The sequence below is a fragment of the Octopus bimaculoides genome, chromosome 3 (genome assembly GCF_046866305.1).
Source record: "Octopus bimaculoides isolate indiv1 chromosome 3, ASM4686630v1, whole genome shotgun sequence".
NCBI classification, from domain to species: domain Eukaryota; kingdom Metazoa; phylum Mollusca; class Cephalopoda; order Octopoda; family Octopodidae; genus Octopus; species Octopus bimaculoides.
This window is the reverse complement of record NC_142930.1, coordinates 78,120,828-78,138,900: the sequence shown is the minus strand read 5'-3', so window position 1 is coordinate 78,138,900 and position 18,073 is coordinate 78,120,828. Positions and strand designations below refer to the sequence as shown.

General features: G+C 36.9%; 1 protein-coding gene across 4 annotated transcripts in view; it reads left to right on the top strand.

The window, feature by feature from the left end:
* The window catches only part of LOC106880813 (double-stranded RNA-binding protein Staufen homolog), a 179,383-nt gene that overhangs the window by 40,058 nt on the left and 121,252 nt on the right, over window positions 1–18,073 (top strand). For all 4 annotated transcript variants that reach the window (XM_089349260.1, XM_052966317.2, XM_089349259.1 and 1 more), the window contains 2 exons: window positions 14,537–15,009; window positions 17,257–17,461. In XM_089349260.1, the coding sequence (XP_089205386.1) occupies window positions 14,537–15,009; window positions 17,257–17,461 (678 nt within the window). The remainder of the gene's footprint in view (window positions 1–14,536; window positions 15,010–17,256; window positions 17,462–18,073) is intronic.

Sequence of the window (18,073 nt, the reverse complement as noted above, 5' to 3'; positions counted from 1 at the left end):
TCTTGAGGTTTGGTGGTTGTTTTCGACTGTTGATAATTTGTGGTTTTTTAAATTATTCGTTAGAGATCTGGTGATATAGAATTGAGTGGTATCATTTGACTGAGTGCAGGTGTTATGGTTTCTAGGATTGTGGGTGACTACAAATGGAATATTTGTATTTGTATTTTTATTTTCAAACCTGGCCTGAGTGTTTCTCCAAAAGGTAGAGCTCAAGATTTCCTTTGCTTTTGTTATGACATATTGAATTAACTTGTTGGGATATTTTTGGTTTTGAAGGAATATATTAAGTTCTGCCAGTCATTTCTCTCGTCTATCATTATCTGTGACTATTAAGTATATGCACCTTTTAAACCTCCAATAAACAGAAACAGACTCCGGGAGGAATATATAATATATTCCTGAAGAGGTCTGCTAACTCAAACATTCTAGCAAACCTTATAAAACAAAATATTACAGATGAGGAACAAAAAGCATTACAATGCCTACAAGAAAACTCATCTATAATCATTAAAGAAGCTGACAATGGAGGAGCCATTGTAATAATGAACAAGGCCCATTACAGGGAAATGATCTTAGAACAACTCAATGACCAGCAGTTCTACAGAAAACTAGATAGCAATGCTGATAAATGAACTATGAGAAAAATTGGAAAATTTACCAACAAATTCAAGAATGACTTAACTAAAAAGGACTTGGATTGCCTAACCAATTTTGAAGTGAAGACAAGTCATTTTTATGGACGCCCTAAAATCCATAAATCCAAACAGATCAACAACAGCTTAAAAGACCTCAATATTCCATATATAAAGATTCTCAAACCAACTGATCTCAAATTGTGTCTGATGCAGGACCTGCATCCAGCACCTAAAGATTAAGTAACTGGCTGGACATAATTTTAAAACCTTTATGTAGATTATTTCCCAGTTTTATCAGAGATGACATGGTCTTCTTAAACCATTTCCCAGAACAGGTAAATGAAGAGATAGTACTAGTTGGCTTTTGCTACACTAGTAATGGGATACCTAGAAGAAAAAAATCTAATTTCTACCCAGAACTACTTTTGACCACAACTTCCAAACCTACCTTATCAGAAACTGGAAAAGATTCTCAGATGACTGCTTTATATTTTGGAACCAAAATAAGAACTTTACAAAACGTCTTAAATTAATAAACAGCATTCATGTATCAATCCAATTCACTATGGAAATGAATGAAAAGGAACTACCCTTTCTGGACATCCTGATAGTTAAAGAAAATGAGACAGTTACAACTAACCTCTACTACATGGGTCCAGGTTCAGTTCCACTACCTGGCACCATGGGCAAGTGTCTTTTACTATAGTCTTGGTCCGACTAAAGCCTTGTGAGTGGATTTGGTAAATGAAAACTTTAAGAAGCCCGTTGTATGTTGAGGCAAGTCAAATCAAAATCAAATTCACTGACATGGCCAATGACAGCACCGCCTGACTGGCACCCGTGCCAGTGAAATGTTAAAGCACCATCCAAGCGTGATCGTTGCCAGGGCCGCTGACTGGCACCTGTGCCGGTGGCACATAAAAAGCACCACTCAAGCGTGATCATTACTAGCGTTGCATTACTGGCACTTGTGCCAGTGGCACATGTAAAACAACATTTGAGCGAGGTCGTTGCCAGTGCCGCTGGACTAGCTCCTGTGCAGGTAGCACATAAAAAACACCATTTGAACGTGGCCGTCACCAGTACCGCCTGACTGGCCCTCATGCTGGTGACACGTAAAAAGCACCCACTACTCTCTGAGTGATTAGTGTTAGGAAGGACATCCAGCTGTAGAAACACTGCCAGATCAGATCGCCAGTCCTCAATCAAACCGTCCAACCCATGCCAGCATGGAAAGCGGACATTGATGATGATGAAGATCATCATCATCATCATCGTTTAACGTCCGCTTTCCATGCTAGCATGGGTTGGATGATTTGACTGAGGACTGGTGAAACCGGATGGCAACACCAGGCTCCAGTCTAATTTGGCAGAGTTTCTACAGCTGGATGCCCTTCCTAACGCCAACCACTCAGAGAGTGTAGTGGGTGCTTTTACGTGTCACCCGCACGAAAACGGCCACGCTCGAAATGGTGTCTTTTATGTGCCACCCGCACAAGCCAGTCCAGGGGCACTGGCAGCGATCTCGCTCGAAAATCCTACGGGAGCCAGTCAGGCGGTACTGGCAACGAAGCATGACCTTCGAACATTGGGCCTTACCAAGGCAATGACTAGTAACTGAGACCTTTGGAGATATTCAATGCTTGAGATGACCCGACAAGCCAAGTGAGACCATGGCCCTGGCCTATGGCAGTGGGTGTAACCAGCCCACTTATGAATACCCCTCATTCAAAAATTAAATAACATGCATAAAAGAAACGAACTCGCAATATAGCAAGAAGCGTATTAAAAATAACTGTTAATGGATATGGATGTATAAACACCCTTATGCAAGCAGCATGGCGCATGTACACATGCTCATACAAGCATCCACAAAGCTGTAAGCATACACATACGTTCACATATTGAGTCAAATTGCTACTTGGTGTTTATAAGAATAGGGAGGTTAAAGCTAAGCACTATTCATCCATACCTTAAAGTAAATTATATTAACAGTTACTCAAATCCATTCCCAGTGCATTGTGCAAAAGTACATTTATATGCATGTAGGCATCTTAAGAATCTTTCAGAAATTCTATTAATGATCTCATTGGTCCACAGAATAGACAGGGATTCCTCAGAGCAGAGTCAGCATCTCCTGAAAATGGTATTGTATGCTTTTGCATGCCTTACTATGGACCAAGTTATGATATATTTAATTTTATCTTCCTTCAGTTGCCATACAAAATCAGTCAAAGATGTTGAATGTCTCTTATTGATTTTCTTGAAGCTGGCGATAATGACAATTCTTAAATGAATCATCTGTGTGCATGGTACATTTATATACAAGATTTGTACTCATACAGAGGTTCATCAATGGGTATCTTCATTTCTTTCTGCATGAGCATTTATTATATTTGTATATATATGGCAGTTCCGACTTCATTTCCAATGTTGCTACAGTGTCAGCTATATCATAATCATTTCTACTATCACAATTTGGCCATATTTGTTGCTTTCCATTGTGGTTTACAAGTCCGTCATTGGTAAGTAGATGCGTGTATTTGCTATGTCCAACAGTGGGTTATTGAACTGTTGTTACATTTTACTATTGTTTATGCAGTGCATATGCTGTTCTGAATTAGTAGAGTTAGTGTAGGATACTTTCACAGTGTTGCCGATTACAAATAGCATGGTATCTATTAGATTCAGGAAAACATTTGGTCTAAAGTGAGAAAAACATTTTCCAGCGGTCTTGCTTGAACCATGCAAACTAAAAATTGGGATGAACCAGAGGACATTGTGATTCCTACATCTGTTCTTTGGCTTATTTGATCTAGTATGTTGTACAAGATTGGAACAATTTACTGTGTTATGAGCAGTTGGATTATTGTGTAGTGTGTGTCTATGAGTTTTTGTTGGTAGTTCATTGCCTTGACCAAGTCTTCCTGGCTTGTATCTTGATCTGAGTAAGTTCTCACACTGTAACGTGATGATGTACAATGTGTATTATTGGAGGAATTGACAGTGTTGTGTATGCCTGCTTCCTGTATATATTGGACTTTCTCATGGTATCTAGCACTAGCTGAAACAGCATTATAATAAGCTGCTTGTGATTAGAAAATTTTTTTATTAGCAGATAATCTACAAATATTCTTAACTATAATCCCCGTATTATCAAGAGTGGATGGTTGGATGCTACATTTATGTGCTTAATCTGATCATTTGGCTTATGAAATGGTTCAAATAATCCAGTATCAAAACAGAAGGTAGCATCAAGAAAATTTACTCTACGATAATCCTTTCCCATAGTAATGTTTAGCCCTAGATTTAAAAAAAAAACTTCTGTCCAGAAAGAATAGAGGGTCTATATACAAGGGATGATGCCTCATATCCCTCGTATATAAACCCCGTTACTTCCAGAAAGGAAGACTGGATTAATGAAAGGATATATATTCTGACTAGATCTGTGACCTGTGCTGAGTCAGTTGACCCCATTGCTATATCAAAAGCATTCTCTCCATAATCTACCATCAAAATCTGGCTTGCACAGCAAGTATTATATTTTTTTTGCAAAATGACAACTCAGAATCTTTCATACATACACACACACACACACACACACACACACACACACACACACACACACATATATATATATATATATATATTTATACACACACACACACACACACACACACACACCTATATATATATATATATATAATACAAATGATGTATGAGCATATGCATGTATACATACATATATGTACATGTCTACATCTACATGTATATATAGAAGCATATCCGGGTACAGGACATCAGAAAAATGAATGAGGACATAAAAAACAAAAACAGACTTTGTTTACAGACAACAGAACGAACACATAGGAAAACAGACAAGCCACTATGGAATTATTCCTTCATCAGCTGCCTCTATTCTAAACGAGGTGTTTTGAAGATAAGGCAGGACGCACTCTTAGAATAGTTTCTTCGTGAGTAGTGGATTAACCCACTAAACAGCGACTTCCAAGGTAGCAAACACATACCAACACAGGAAAAATTAGACAGTGAAAACATTAAAAGGCCGTAGGGCCAAACGCGCTGAGATAGTGAATGCTGTGAAATGACGAAGCTGGACAGAGAGAGATAGTAGTTTCATCTCACCTTTATGCCAGCTGGGGTGAGAAAGGAAGAATTGACCACAGGTCACATGTGAGCAAAGAGGAGTGGTGGAGGGAGGAAAAGGGAGGATGTTGAACGAAGGTGAGTGACGAGAGACAGGGAGGAAGAGTAAGAGAGATATGTATAGCAGTGAAGGGGAGAAGCAAGGACAACAGACAGCAGAACAGGAGGGGGAGATAGGTAAGAAGAACGATAGATAGATAGATAGACAGAAAGATAGAGTCGCGTCAGAAATATAAAGATGAAAAAGAAAATACCGACCAAGTCTAAATTCTCTAAACTAGCAATACTGAGACTTTGATATGTATTTTAATATTTTTATACGTAGATTTGCAAGTTATTCATAAGAAATAAACAAAGGAGATTGAAGAACCCAATTTCTACTAAAACCATAGGGGGAACAACTTCACCACAACGACTACTACTACTACTACTATTGTTATTATCATGACTGCTGCTAGTTATTCGACAGCTACAACCACTCCTAGAATTCTTGACCACTATTTAATTTACTGAAACAGATAGTAGGAATCTACTTACACAAGTTGGAATTACCATGTTTTCAGAACTCAAGGAAAGGACCACGTGCACATGCAAGAAATAACAGTAAACTATGAATGTCATTTTTAATTTTAATTTCAATTTCATTTTATTAATAGCCCCTTTCTCTTCTCACATATTTTATATTCATTTTTTGAAAAACCGAAACATGTAAATCAATTAAAACACCCAAAAAATGTTTTAAAAAAGTAGCATTTTCATTTTTATTCATCTTCAATATCTACTTACTCATGTACTTTTACAAATCTTTTCAAATATATATATATATATATATATATATATATATATATATATGTATATATATATATATATATATATGTATATATATATATATATATATATGTATATATATATATATATATATTTCATTTTTTTCATTTTATCATTTTATCTAGTTTCAGCTCATGAGCTGTGGCCATGCTGGGGCACTGCCATTTGGTGTTGCTACACAATTTTACTTCAGGAATTGACATTTGGTGCATGAGAGAGTTTGATGCAGCTGCCCTCATCTGCACCTCCTGCCGCGAAGTTGGTTCATCTTGGACACCTGACAGGAAGAGGTCCAGCCTCATCTTGAAGACACCTACATCCACCCCATGCAGGTCCTTCGGGATGATATTGAAGAGCTGTGGACCTCTGAAGCCCAGGCTATTGCAGTATCTTGTCCTACATATTGATGGCAAATTTGGAGTCCTTGGCACTATGCAATGGCATCCAGTTCTTTTATTTGTGTAACTTTCGATGCCAAAGTTTGGGACATTTCCTTTGAGGATCTTCCAGATGTATATTATGGCATATCTTTGTTGCCTATGCTCTAAGGAATAGAGTCTTAATTTCTCAAGTCTTTCCCAATAGCTTATATGCTGCATAGAGGCTATCTTCTTCATGTAGCTTCGTTGGATTGCCTCAAGTTGTGAGAGCAATAGTCAAAGTGGCTTAGGACAAGTGTCCTCCAGAGGACCATCATCGTTTCCTGATCTCTTGTTCTAAAAATTCTAAGAATCCATCCGGTCAGTCGCCTGCATTTCATTGACAATTTAGGAACATGAACATGAAAGGATGTATTATTACTCATGTAAATGCCCAGGTCTCGCACTGTCTCTGCTTCTGGGATTGCAGTCCCTCCAGGTCCAGTGTATTTAATGGGTACTGCATTTAGTTTTGCATGCTGATAGCACAAGGCTTGAAACTTTTCAGCATTAAACTGCATGTTATACTTTTCAGCCCACTTCTATATATCATCTAGCTCACATTGCAGGTGCATAGTGTCTTCAGGGTTCTGTATTACCTGTGAGACTTTTGTATCATCTGCATAACTTGTGATCGTGGCTCTCTGTGTAGCTGAGGCCATGTCTGAGAGGGCCATTATGAACAGTAGTGGTCCCAAAACAGTGCCTTGCGGAACACCGCTCACTATTTGTGTGTCATTGGAGGTGGCCCCATTGGCTACTACCACCTGACTTCTATCCTTCAGAAAGTCATAAAGCCATTCTCCCAATTTTCCAACTATGCCAAGATCACACAGTTTGTGACATATCATTCCATGACCGACTTTATCAAAGGCCTTTGCAAAGTCAAGATATATCACTTTCACATTTGAGTGGTTCAGTAGCCATTTCAGCACCCAGTCATAGTGTTGTAAGAGCTGAGTCAGGCAGCTTCTTCCTGGTCGGAAACCATGTTGGGTGTCAGGCAGCAAGTAATTTTCTTCAAGGAAGGCGATTAGTTTTCTTCTGACTATTCGTTCCATGACCTTGCTGATGTGCAAGGTCAGAGAGATAGGTCTGTAGTTCTTAGCCTCCACTCTGCTACCTCCTTTATGAATAGGGAATATTTTACCCTCCTTCAGTTTTCTTGGGAGTTTGCCAGATGCAAGGAAGCTCTGAAAGTAGGACTGCAGCGGTCTTGCTTGGACTCGTTTACATACTTTTAGAAGGGTTGCTGGAAATCCATCAGGGCCAGTAGCTGAGTTTGGGTTCATTTCATCTATAGCCCTTATTACATCGTCTTCCTATCACCACCACAATGAAGATGATGTCACATTTTTTATATGAGTGTGTTCGCACGTTTGTTACCTACGTTAGGCTGATGACTGACAAGTATATGTGTGTGAAGGTGTATGTGTCTGTCAGTATACATACATTTCAAGATGTTTTTTTAACAGTCCTTGTATTTTTTATCACTGTGAGTATCTGTGTTACTCAGTATTTATTCTACAGCCTATAATGTTACACAGTTCAAAAACAGCATCTTCCTTTTTATACACTTGGTTAAGCGTTCATTTCAAAATTGTAAAACCCGGTGTTTAGGGTTAGGGTTATACCAAAGACAGGTGGTGTGCGTATTCTTTACCTCCGCCTATTTATGTACATGTATATGAAAGATAACGTGTGTGCGTGTGTGTGTGTGAGAGAGAGAGAGAGAGAGAGCAAGTGAGTAACACTTGCACATACATGCAAAAAGTTTCATACATCACAACACACATCTTCACTCACTCTCTCTCTCTCTTTCAATTTCTGCTCTCTTCAAAGCATACAGAAATTAAAACGATCTTACGGAAATTAATAATCACATGATCCCGTATATATTGACAAGTTTGCTTAAAATAACTTCCTTTGACACACACACACACATACATGCATACACACACTCTAGGTAAAACTTTTGTGATGCATGCTTGTATTTTCTATGTAATTGTTTAATTATGAGATTGTTATAGATATTAATATCAACATTATAAAAGTTACCAATTTTGTTCGTCAGTACCCATATTCTTGATGCATTCCAGAATGTCTTGAGTAATTCATTGAGTTTCCTTTGGTGCTGGCTGTAATTTCTTTGTGTATTTTCTAAATTTGATATTCCTAATTATATTAAACAGTTCCTCCTCGAAAGGTACTAGAGCTCTATTTGCTGGTGGATTGTTCAGGGACTTGAACTTCTTAATATTTTCACTAAAATTCACATTGTTTTTGTTATTTTTTCTGTTGAAAAAATACACCCTGCATCTCATTCTGTTAATGAATGCATTTACATTTTCAGTCATTTGCCTTAAGTACTCCCTTCTGCTTGGTATCAGTATGTCATTCAGCGATACATCTAAGTTTATTCTTTCCATCCTAGAGCGTCTATTTACAGCAACTTTTATATCTGTATTGAATGTATAAAGTCTAATGTATCCTCTAAGTCCATTTATGAGTGTACTCATAAAAGCTTCCAGAGTAAATTTATGGGAACGTATAGTGTAGGATGAATATAATAATATACAAATAAGACTTGCAAAATCCATGGATTTTAAGGGGAATTTTAATATGTGTTTCTTCAGTGTTCTGGCTGTTTTCAGTATCTAGCAAAGGGACATTTACCAATTTGCACACATCAGAAAGATCTGTGGTGTCTGTAGGTGGTTCCTGTGACTAGTATAACTTACCATACATACAGATATATATAAACAATCTGGGAGGGTGGATTTATGTAGTGCTTTACTTTGTACTTCTGTGCAAATGGGCATCTGTGGATAAGAAGACAAAAAGAGAGAAATCACGCACTCAGAAATTTTTCACATGAAGGATATATATATTTATATATATATATATATATATATATATATATATATATATATATATATATATATATATATATATATATATATATCTCCAGTCAGAGATCAACACATCTTTACACAGCTGTGCTTGTCCATGCACATACCAGCACAGTCATCTCTCTTGCGCACTACATCTGATACCTCTTCTTACCCATCTTTTCTCTCAAGATGCTTACACTCTGTCGAACATGCACACTGGTATTGCACATCCAGTGAAGCATACTGGCTTCATTTCTTTCAAGCCTACGCTTGTCCTCGGCTGCCACAGCCCATGTTTCACTGCCATATAGCATAGCTGTTCACACACAGGCATCATACAATCTGCCTTTGCCTCTGAGAGAGAAGCATTTTGTTGCCAGCAGAGGTAGGAGCTCTCTGCACTTTGCCCAGCGTAATCTTATTTTCACAGCTACACTCTCAGAGCATCCACCTCCACTACTAACTTGGTCACCTAGATAACAGAAGCTATCTACTACCTCTAGCTTACCCCTATGGCAATTGATGGAGTCTATTTTCTGAACATTGTCAGTGTTTATTTTACCTGTGCACCTTCTACACATAAAAGCTATTTTCCCTTTTAACCTTCCTCTGTTATTGCTGTAGCTTTTATGTGTCCATAACTAACACCAGGTATATCTTATGGAGTTTCTACCTATGCCTTTTCTACAGATTGAACAGGGCCATCTACCTGAAGGGATTCGTAATTTGTTTACCCTCCAACTTAATAACACTTTAGTTTTTTGCTAGTTTAACTATAAGGCTCTTTGATTCTAAACCTTGCTTTCTTATCTGAAACTTCTCTAATTCTGGTAGTGATTCAACTATGAGAACAAGATTATCAACATAGAGGAACTCCCTTCTTAAATTCCTCTGTTGTTTCCTGGAGGACTATGATGAACAAGAGGGGGCTGAGGACAGTTTCTTAGTGAACCCCTACTTGTACTCTGAATTCTTCGCTGTACTCGTTGCTAATCTTCACCTTACTGATAACGTCCCTGTGCATGGCTTGTACAGCTTTCACCAACTACTCGTCTATCCCTAGTGTCTGCATTGACCATCAGATAAGGGATCGGGAGACCCTGTCAAAAGCTTTCTCCAAGTCAACGAAAGCCAAGTACAGAGGTTAATTTTTGCCTATGTATTTCTCCTGCAGTTGCCTTGCCAGAAATATAGCACTGGGTACGACTCATTCCATGAACCACCTAATTTACAATGCAGGTGACTTAACCCTAACCAACACCACCAGATATTTTAAGCATCTCAGTGATGATTCCTGATGAACCGAGGTTTCTTCTGCCTTTGTCTTTAATTGTTTTAGCTACCATGGTACTGTCAATTCAGATAGCTGGTCCCTCAGGTGGGTCAACATTTGGCAGACTCTCCTCCTCCCATTCATTCTCCACATTCAGCAGTCTTTCATAATGGCATCTCGAAGCCTCTTCTTTGCAAGTGCACCCTCATCCTTGTGAACACATTTCTCCCTTATGACATCATAATATTTTCTCACATACTGTCTTGAAGTCTGAAACACTTCAGGTCTTTGGTCCTCATGTCACTGAACATAGGCAAACTTCTTCTTTTCTGCTTCTCCCTTGGCTATATATACCTGTCTCCTAGCTTCCCTTCTGGCTATTTGATACAGTTCCCTGCTACCCTGACTCTTTCACTCCGTCCAGGCCTGTATCTTGGCTCTTGGCCTTGTCTACAGTATCGTTCCACCACCACATCACCCTAGGTCTGGTTAGGACTTTGCACCAGCACTCAGCAAGCTCTCGCACAGGAGTTCCCAGTCATCTTCTATGTCACAAGTCTGTAATTCTCCTTCTCATCAAATTTCTCAATTAGGATGTCCTTAAATCTCTGACCATATGAAGGGTCCTTAAGCTTCCAAATCTTTCTTTTCCAGATTAGTCTGCTTTTTGGCATCTTTCTGGCTTAGAGTCTAAACTTACTAGTGAGTAGTCTATGGGGGGGGGGGGGGGTACGCTCTTCACCAGGGAATGTTTTTGTATTTAGGAGCAACCATGCATCCTGCTGTCTGATGAGAACATAATCGATCTGGCTAGCATAGTCACCTGGCTGGCTTCCTGAAGTTGGTGTTGGAGGTCAATAAATTATTCACATCACAGAACTCCTGTAGCTTTGTTTCCTCTTCGTTTCTGGAACCAATTCTATGGCCCCCATGTACATCAAGGAAGATACCAGGCTGCCATCCGACATGCCCTTTGAAATCCCCAGCCATGAAGATGAGATCATTGTCACTCATCTTTAAGTAACCTGCAGAAGAATATCATAAAAGTGGTCCTTTTGTTCATTTTGTAGGCCCGCTTGTGGGGCATAGGCAGAGATAAGTATCACTATACTATTTTGAAAAACTAGCCTGTCCTTAAATACTCTATCGCACACTCTGACTACTTCTATGACCTTATCCACCCATTTCTCTGCAAGAAGTATGCCCGCACCTCCTACCCCATCACTATTACCTTAGCAGAAGATTTATACGTATGTGTCTTGCCTGTGAGGAACCTGGCTGAAGCTCCTCTCTAGCTTACCCCATGAATGCAACATACCTCAACATGCCTCCGTTTAAGCATCTCAACAATCTTGCCAGACCTACCTTTCAGTGTACCTACATTGACAGTGCCAATGATCGTTTGATAACAGACATATCACATCAGTTCTCACTTTAACCTACGATCATTCAAACATGTTAAAATTCTTGCCCCTATTGGGGGTAAGTGTAATGTAAGCATTGTAAGTATAAGTGTTATGAGCATTGTAAATATAAGCATTATTGCTACAAACATAAATAGGTCAATGTTTAAATTAAATAGATGAGCTGCTAGTGTTTAGTCCATTATATATAGAAAGAAGTAGGTGGTTTGTTAATTAACTAAGTAACACATCTCCTGTTGGTGCATGCAGTAGTGTGGATGATTGGTGGAGGGGAGCTATACAAGTCTTCTGGTACAGAAGTGAGGCAGGGCCCTGTAGGGGGTTTCCGGTATAGGTACTGGGGGCAAGACTGGGTAGGTGCATCGCAGATAAGCAATGGCCAACTTCACCTCAGGAAATAGCAGTAAGAAGACATTAGTGAGGCAGAGACAGAGAAAGGAAGAGAGACTTGAAAGACTTTATTCATTGGGGGCAACATGACAAATATGAGAAAGACACAAGTTATAAAACAAGGCGAGAATGTTTGAGTTTTAGAGAGAGGGTGAGAAATCGCTGAGGAAGTCAAGGCAAAGTATGGAAACACATAGGTTATGAAATAGGAGAAAATATTGCAAAGGTTTAAAGAGTTACAAGTTTTGAAAGTTATTCTAAGACTTAAAGGATTACGTATTTTGCAAGTTATCTTGAATCAAAGAACAACATGTTAGTATTACAAGTTAGATGAATGAATGATAAGTGATTAAAACTAAAGAAATTTTTTAGCTTAGCTGGTCATTTCACGTGGTGTAATAGCATCAGCAGCAGAGCAAGCAATATACATACATATTATGTGTGTGTGCATATATATATATATATATATATATATATATATATTTTTTTTCCAAGGAAGTTAGAGGTTGTGAATTCAGCCAACTAAGGGATAATTTCTATCCAATATACTGCTGGTAGAATACCTAATTATTATTAATACACAAGAAGTGTTTTTTCATTGCATGGCAATTAAATTACCAAGTGTAATAAATGGGTGAGGGTAAAGAGTTATTTTACATATATATATATATATATATATATAAAACTAATTTAGAGACGAACCACCACTCTACAACTCAGTCAATTCAGAACCCGTCCAAATCCATGCTGTGAGGCATATACCATATCAATATTTATCTAAGATTTTAATCTAAAATTTTAAATTTAAATAATATATCATATAAATATATCATATAAAGAAACATTCATCATAAAAATATTAATTTAAAAATCAAAATTATAAATTGGACAGTAAAAATTAATACAATAATATAAAGTATGAAAGTATAAATGTATAAAAGTCAGTGCTAGTACATAGACTACGTGCGTTTAAAGGCTGAAATAGGACTATGTAAAATCATAAGCAAATTCTATCCAAGTTCATTAGAACGGGGAAATGATATTACTCCCAAAATCAGTCACTCTTCAGGTCAAATCCCTAAGAAAATACCTAAAATCATTCAAGGAATAAACATAAATATGAGAAATAAAAATATATATAAAGAGACAAAATCTGTAAACTAATCCCTACATAAACGGTATTAATATAATTATTAAGAGTTACAATCTAAAAATATTGAAAAAGAGTATTATAGTGAACAAAGTTAAAACATTATGGAATGTTTTAATCTTCCCTCATACTAAGCATGTGTGTGTGTTTAAGAAAAGAGATTTACTAACAGAAAAGTATGCCAACAAAATAAATTATCTTTTACATACCTTTTTTTAAATCACTGTCACCCTACTTAAATTCCTTACATACATGCATACACACAGTGATGCTGCTGATGCAGAAACCAAATTTCTTTTTTATAATCCTCAACTTTCTTTATTAATTGTCTCATTCCCTACATGCATCCTGAATTGACACTCCAACACTTGATCTCTCTCACCTCCAAACCCAATGCCAACCTGTAACTGTTTCTGCATCTATCAGGTCTGAGGCAAAATGACACGTAGTTCTGTTTATCCTCATTTGTGGTGCTCTTAGTAAAATCATTTTTTTATCTTTTGCAAAGTTATGGAAAATATCTATCTTGTTAAGTGAATAAATATTGTGGTCTTTTTTATTAATTGGTGTGATGAGAAGTATAATGGTTACATCCTACTAGAGTTTCAACAAGATTTCAAGAAGGATAGCTATGGTTATTATATATCAGTTTCAAATTCCACTGAGGTCGACTTTGACTTTCATCCTTTTGGGGTCGATAAATTAAGTACCAGTTATGCACTGAGATCAATGTAATCGATTGTCCCCCCCCCCTACCAAATTTCAGGCCTTGTGCCTATAATAGAAAGGATTATATGTCAATTTGAAATGTTGCATACTGGTAGTTGTAGGGAAAGTCATGGGTTAGTTGGAAGTTGCAGTGAGATGTAGATCTGGGAGGGAAAATGTTTATAATACAGTGTCTGATGAGAAGTTAGCTACTGCAGGGATGATAAGAAGAGAAGAGCCAATTTATTGGTGAACAGTAGCATAAGAAAGAAGTTGATCTGAATGAAAATCAGGCTTAACTTATACAACTTAACTTGCAGAATTATCATTGAGTAGGGAATAACTAAAAACATCTATCGAACATGAAAGTAAGTATGTGTAATAAAACAGACATTGAAACATTAACATAAATTTACCAGGTTTTGTTCACTTATCACTTTTGGTAGCACAAAAAATTCTGCTATTAAATTACATGAAAAGTTATGTTTGTTTTCTTAGTTTCATCAGTTTTTAAAGAATATCTTGATATATGTAACACCATTATTATTATTATGTGTTACTGAGTTAAAAATTATTAATGCTTAATCCACTGATATATTTTCATCATCCAGTTCTGATGATACTTTAACTTTTTGGTTCTTTTGACAGTGATAAGCAAAAGTGGTATGATAGGTCCTTTAATGATGTCACAATTACCAAGGAATATGGCTCAATCACAAATGATGTCATCTTCTAATTCATCTTCCAATAACCTGCTGCAGAACTCACAGAGAATGGCAAGAAATGCTAACCACAACAACTCAATGAACAGTGGTCTGCTGCAAAATAATTCTGCTAATAGCACACCTAATAACACCAATAGCAACAATGGTCCTACCATGGGGACAACATTGGCCAACCAGTCTCATTCAGCTTCCTCTGTAGTATCAGTTGGCTGTAGCACTGTTGCTGGTGGCCATAATAATGAAGCAGTTGTTGTTTCTGCTGGCAACTCAACAACTGCCCTACCTTCATCTTCTCAGTCCAGCTTATCACAACAGCAGCAACCACCTCAAAATTTGGCAAACACAAAAGAGAAAACCTCAATGTGTCTAATTAATGAGTTAGCCCGTTTCAACAAGGTAAATACTTACTTTCTTTAAATTGTAAAATTAGATGGTTTATTTATAAGTATGTTATTTAATCCATTTAAATGTGCTCTTCTTTTTTCATGGAATTCAAACCTTACAACAGATTGTATTCTGTCCTTGGGATTTCCATTTGCTTCTGCTCACCAGACTAATTTCATGTATTATGGTTCCATGAAAGATAATTGAGCTATGAAAATAATTGCTCAAGTATAGACTCTGACCTCTACTGGTCTGGAAAGATATGGAGGTGTAAAACATTTTCTTTGTCTTACAAAAATATTGTGATTGTTGTCATAACTATCTTAGCAGTTGATGATATGTTGTTGGTTATAAATGAATGCTGTGATAGACGTGAATATCCTAACTTGACCAATTTCACATTGTACAACAATAAGCTCCCTGTTATTTGAAAGCTATGGTTTAATTTTGACCATAAGTTAGCATAATTTCAGAAAGGCATGCTCACTTTCCCCATATTGTCAGTTTATTTTCCCCATTTTGTTAAGGTTTCATATTTAATTCAAAACAATAAAAAGAAACTGTAATGTACTGGACTATATTGCATTTGTTTCATCTTTCTGTGATCTGAGTTTAAGTCCTGTTAGAGTCAACTTTGCCTTTCATAAATTTTAATAAAATAAGTACCAAGTGCCTGATCATGTACCTATGTTTAAAAAAATTATTATTAATAGATGAGTGATGCAAAGTCTTAGAGGTAAGCTCTTGCTGAACCACATTCATATGTTGAATCTGATTCCTAGTTGAAGCCATTTTGTGATGGCAATTGCCTTTTGGAAAATGCATTGCTATTAAACTTGCCTATATTTCAGTTTCCTCAACAACAAAAAAATGAAGTTCCTATACAAAAAAATGTAAGATGCATGACTGACAATTGTTATTGAACTATATAGAAATTGCACTTGAAAAGCTTTATATTAGTTTTCATCCTGTAATATCATCATCATTGTTTTATGTTAGTTTTTGTTTGTTGGCATATGATGGACAAGTTTCAATTGCAGCAGCCTTCAATACATTTTAGTGCTTCATTCTGTATTTTATGATGTTCGAGATTTGAATATTAATTTTATATTTATAGATTGATGTTCTTTCTACTACCAACTACTATGACTGCAAGGTAGTTAATATGGCACCAGCATTTGAAAAAAAAAATCATCTTGGACTTCAAGCCTTCTTTACCACTTATCAGTTTGTTAGAATAAAATATTAAACAATATAGGCGTAGGTGTGGCTGTGTGGTAAGGAGCTTGCTTTCCAACCACATGGTTCCATGTTCAGTCACACTGCATGACACCTTGGGCAAGTGTCTTTTACTATAGCCTCGAGCTGACCAAACCATTGTGAGTGGATTTGGTAGATGGAAACTGAAAGAAGCCCTATATATGTGTGTGTGTGTTTTTGTGTTTGTTTGTAGTCCCATCATTGCTTGACAACTGGTGTTGGTGTGTTTACATCCCTGTAACTTAGCAGTTCAGCAAAAATGACCAATAGAGTAAGTACTGGGCTTAAAAAATAAGTCCATGGGTTGATTCGTTTGACTAAAAATCCTTCAGGGTGGCACTACAGCAAGGCTGCAGTCAAATGGACTGAAACAAGTAAAATAATAGTTTTAAAAAATTGAAAGAATAAATATTTACACTCTGAAGTGTTCAAATGATTTCATCCCAACATAAATCTATGCTGTCAACATCTTTGAATTTAGTTTTTTCATAGTATTTCTGTATCTCATTCCCTCAAATCAACATTAGTTAGGTAAGTTTATAAATAGATACATGACATAAAATGCTAGAGCTTCTATTTCTTTTGTTTCTATCTATAACATTCTTAACATGAACAAATACATCTTCAATATATAGGAGGGGCTTGTTTGGTCAGGTTTAATGAGGTAAATAGAATAATATATCAGATAATCATCCCACTTTTCTCCCACCGCCTTCCCCCTTTCTCTGTGTGACTTATTTGAAAGCAATAATGAAATCATTTAAAGTTATCACAAATATAATGGACTAGAAATGTGTTATCTTGTATGCCTATTTGACCTTTGTAAAATACAGTAAATTATGAGATATAGCACCATTTGATACTGTTGGACATTGTTACTTCATTAGTAATTTGTAACACCACTTGTTGTGGTGTTAAGTAAACTGAGGATGGAATAAGCATTAGTATGTGCAATTACATTTTTTCTTTATTAATTTATTTGCTTGAAAATGTTTTTAGGTGTCACACATGTATACTCTGGTGGATGAAATTGGCCCAGCTCACAAGAAAACATTTTTTGTGAAGCTGAAGCTTGGAGAAGAGGAATATTCAGCTTCAGGACCTAGCATAAAGAAGGCACAACATGCTGCAGCAAGTATTGGTCTTGAAAAAACTGCTTACAAACATCCTCCTCCCAAACCTTCACCTAAAAAATTTAATGGAGGTATGTGCCTTTTCTGACATCTTTTTTTACTTCTTAATCTTTACTTTTGTAATGATAATTTATTCTTAATTTATTCATACCAAGTTGGAACTGATTTGAAGAAATACTGTGTTGTAAGTGTTCAGTCATATTAGCCCTTTCGTTACTATATTTCTAACCAATAAATACCCCTTATGTGTTTCAATTAAATTTGGTCTTTGTGTTTCTCTGTTCTTGTTGTATTTTTGCTAAACCTGCTGAGGCCTGTGCTGGGGAAGTTACTACTTGGATTTCCGCTGGTATTAACACCTTCATACCATCTTGCAAATACCAGCTGAAACCACATTCCTCAACCTGGTTTTCTCCTGCTTGTACTGCTGCCCATCGTAATCATTTTTTCCACCAGTTTCAGCGAGACAGTTCTGCAGTGAATAAACAGCTTTTCACCAATGCTCGCAATCACTGTAGGGCTGTCATTCGTGATGCTAAATCAGACGAGCAGCACATTCATGATTGTATATCATCCCAGAAAATAAGCTCTCGTGACTTCTGGAGAATTATTAAAAGTATTAAAGGTAACAATAAGTCTTCTATTCCTCCTTTATTCAACTGACCTGAAGTCTTGACTACATT